Source organism: Bidens hawaiensis, unplaced genomic scaffold (assembly GCF_021521415.1).
Source record: "Bidens hawaiensis isolate Kalapana, Puna unplaced genomic scaffold, B.hawaiensis_p1.1 tig00040133_1, whole genome shotgun sequence".
Lineage (NCBI taxonomy): Eukaryota > Viridiplantae > Streptophyta > Magnoliopsida > Asterales > Asteraceae > Bidens > Bidens hawaiensis.
The window spans coordinates 156,276-159,478 of NW_027497083.1; the positions used below are offsets into that span (position 1 = coordinate 156,276).

The 3,203-nt window shown below is 34.8% G+C and overlaps 1 protein-coding gene across 1 annotated transcript; it reads left to right on the plus strand.

The window, feature by feature from the left end:
* The first annotated feature begins 466 nt into the window (after nucleotides 1–466).
* Nucleotides 467–1,288, plus strand: LOC143591883 (uncharacterized). Its single transcript, XM_077071950.1, has one exon. The coding sequence runs from the start codon at nucleotides 467–469 to the stop codon at nucleotides 1,286–1,288; it is 822 nt and encodes a 273-aa protein (XP_076928065.1).
* The last annotated feature ends 1,915 nt before the right edge of the window (nucleotides 1,289–3,203 follow it).

Here is a 3,203-nt window from a genome sequence, read left to right on the forward strand (position 1 = left end):
AGTGGATGAAGCCAATGTGGGTGAAACTAATTTGGATGAAGCTAATGTGGGTGAAGATAATGTTAATGCTAGTCTAGATGAAGCTACCGTGGGTGAAGATGATGCTAATGCTAATGTTATTGATATTTTTGATCCTAGAACTTGGGACAGGCTTACACCTAACTTGATTAATGAATTGGTTAAGAAAGGTCCAAAAAGAGATTTGACTATCGATAAGGGTCCTCTAGATAAACATGGAAGACGATTTTCTAAAGTTATGTATACTAGAATTCTATCAAATCGGGAGACACGCGATAGAGAATGGCTAGTGTATTGGAAAGAGGTTGACAAACTCTTTTGTTTTTTGTTGTAAGCTTTTTAAACAAAGGCATATGAAAGGTGGGTTGGAAAATGAAGGTTATGAGGATTGGAGACATGCTTCTCAGGCTCTAAAAGAGCATGAGGTTAGCTTGAGCATCTAAAGAATATGAATCAATGGTTTGAAATACGTCAAAGGTTGGAATGCAACGAAACAATTTATAAAGTGGCATATGAGCAATTTAAAAAAGAAAGAGATTATTGGAAAGAAGTCATTTTTAGAATTATTGCACTTGTCAAATTTCTTGCTAAAAATGGTATAGCATTTCGCGGATCAAACGAGAAGTTGTATAAAAAAAATGGAAACTTTTTGGGTTTGGTTGAGATGTTGGAAGAGTTTGACCCAATTATGAAAGAGCATGTGCGGCGTATCATGAGTAATGAACTACATGTACATTATCTTGGGCATAATATTCAAAACGAGTTAATACAATTACTAGCTCATCAAATTAAAACAGAAGTCATCAAAAAGATAAAGATAGCAAAGTATTACTCCATAATACTCGATTGCACCCCCGATACAAGTCACCAAGAACAAATGTCCATAATTGTGAGGTATGTTAATTTTAACTCTAATTATGTGACTGTTGAGGAATCTTTTTTAGGTTTTTTGGTTGTTGATGATACTACCGGTAAAAGACTTTTTGAAGTTACGTCTAAGGAATTAGAGTCTCTTGGTCTTAATATTGATGATATGCGTGGTCAAGGCTATGATAATGGAGCAAACATGAAGGGAAAACATAATGGAGTTCAAAGGAGATTCTTGGAAAAAAAAATCCTAGAGCTTTGTATAGTGCTTGTGGGTGTCATAGTCTTAATCTTGCACTATGTGACATGGCTAACACTATTACTAAGTCTAGAGAATTTTTTGGAACAATACAACGAACTTATACTATCTTTGCCAATTCCATTAATAGGTGGCAAGTTTTAAAAGAGAACGTTAAAGGGTTGACTCTTAAGTTATTGTCTACCACTCGTTGGGAAAGTCGTGTAGATAGTATTAAGCCTATTCGAACTCAACTTGTAGATGTAAGAAAAGCTTTGCAACAAGTTAGAGACTCTGATAAAGATCCTAAAATTCAAAGTGAAGCTAAGTCACTAGAAAAGTATGAAGTTGGTGAATTTGATTTTTTAGTACAAATTGTCATTTGGTATGAAATATTATCAAACGTGAATGTTGTGAGCAAAAAGTTGCCATCAAATGATGTGGTTCTTGATGTTGCTATTGATGAAGTGGACAAATTAATTAAATACTTCATGAATTATAGAGAAGTGGGGTTGTCTAAGGCGTTTGATGAAGCTAGAGAAATTGCCAATGAAATGGGTATTGATGCGGGATTCCCTCAAAAGCGTGTGATACATAGGAAAAAACAATTTGATGAGACTTCAAGTGTAGAAGAAGTTACATTTTCACCCGAGGAGGATTTCAAAGTAAATTACTTTTTATGTATTGTTGATCAAGCTATAGTTTCTCTTGAAACAAGATTTGATCAATACCAAAAATTCGAAAAAATATTTGGTTTTTTGTTTCCTAAAAAGTTGAAGACGCTTGATGAAAAAGATCTTAAGTCTTGTTGTTATCGTCTCCAAGATGCATTGAAATATAAAGAAGAATCGGACGTTGATGCTAATGAACTTTATTTGGAGTTGAAGCTAATTGAGACATTCTTACCGAGTCACATTGTTAGCCCTTTTGATGCTTTAAATAATATCAAACAGCTTGGTCATTTCCCTAATGCTATAAATGCATATAAAGTGCTTTTGACAATTCCGGTAACGGTGGCATCGGCAGAACGAAGCTTTTCAAAATTGAAGTTGTTGAAGTCGTATTTATGATCGACAATGTCGCAAGAAAGACTCAACGGATTGGCAATGATATCTATTGAAAACAAAATATTAGAAAGTATGGACTACAAAGACTTGATCAAGAGCTTTGCTTCCCAAAACGCTAGGAGAGCCTCAAAATTCGCTTAAGTTTCATCGTTTTGATACACTAGTTTTGTTTTGTTTATTTTAAGGAATATGTCAGCTTTATTTTAAAACAGTTGTATTCGTATTATGGTTTTTTGGTATTTAATTGATGAGTTTATATTATAAGAAGGAGGCCCAAAATTTGTCTCGCACGAGGCCTAAATTTTTTTTTTTTGCATTCTCAGAGACGGGCCTGAATATATACTACATGCTTTAATAGGTATTTCATATTCATAAAACTTTTTGCGTGAATTCCATTTATATATATTTGTACTGAACCTCAACTTTTCAAAATAACCCAAAACAGATAATTACATTTATCACCTTTGCTTTTGGATTATAAATCGTTAACAAAAGAATAAAACGAAGTTACTAACATATTAAAATGTGTAGTTAGGTGTTGGGTTTCAAAAACAAAGTCACTCACTTAAGATCAAGTTACCTGTGAAATTATGGTGTCATGGAGATGTTTTCAAGAACAATTAGTTTGGGTTGCAATACGCGACCAAGCGTTTTGTATACATAAGGTTTACCGTCATCTTTAAACTCATTAACCAAGAGTCCAAGACTTGTTAACCCAACCCTTTGCTTAAATAGATAGAATGAGACATATAGCATAAATCAATATGGGGTTACCTTAGATGGCGGTTCGAGTGGTAAACGGATTAAAACATGGCGGCTCCACGCGGACGAAACGTTAGTGGCAGAGAGAAGCGGTGTATGTCTATGGTGTCGTCGGCGGTACCTAATCGAGATTTCGGTGGCTGCAGCTTTTTCTTCAAACAACCAACAAGCAGAACAATTTTAGATGTTGGTTCGAACTAGTGACTGTCAGAGGCTTTTCCGGTGACGGTGTTGCAGGTAGACATGCAGGA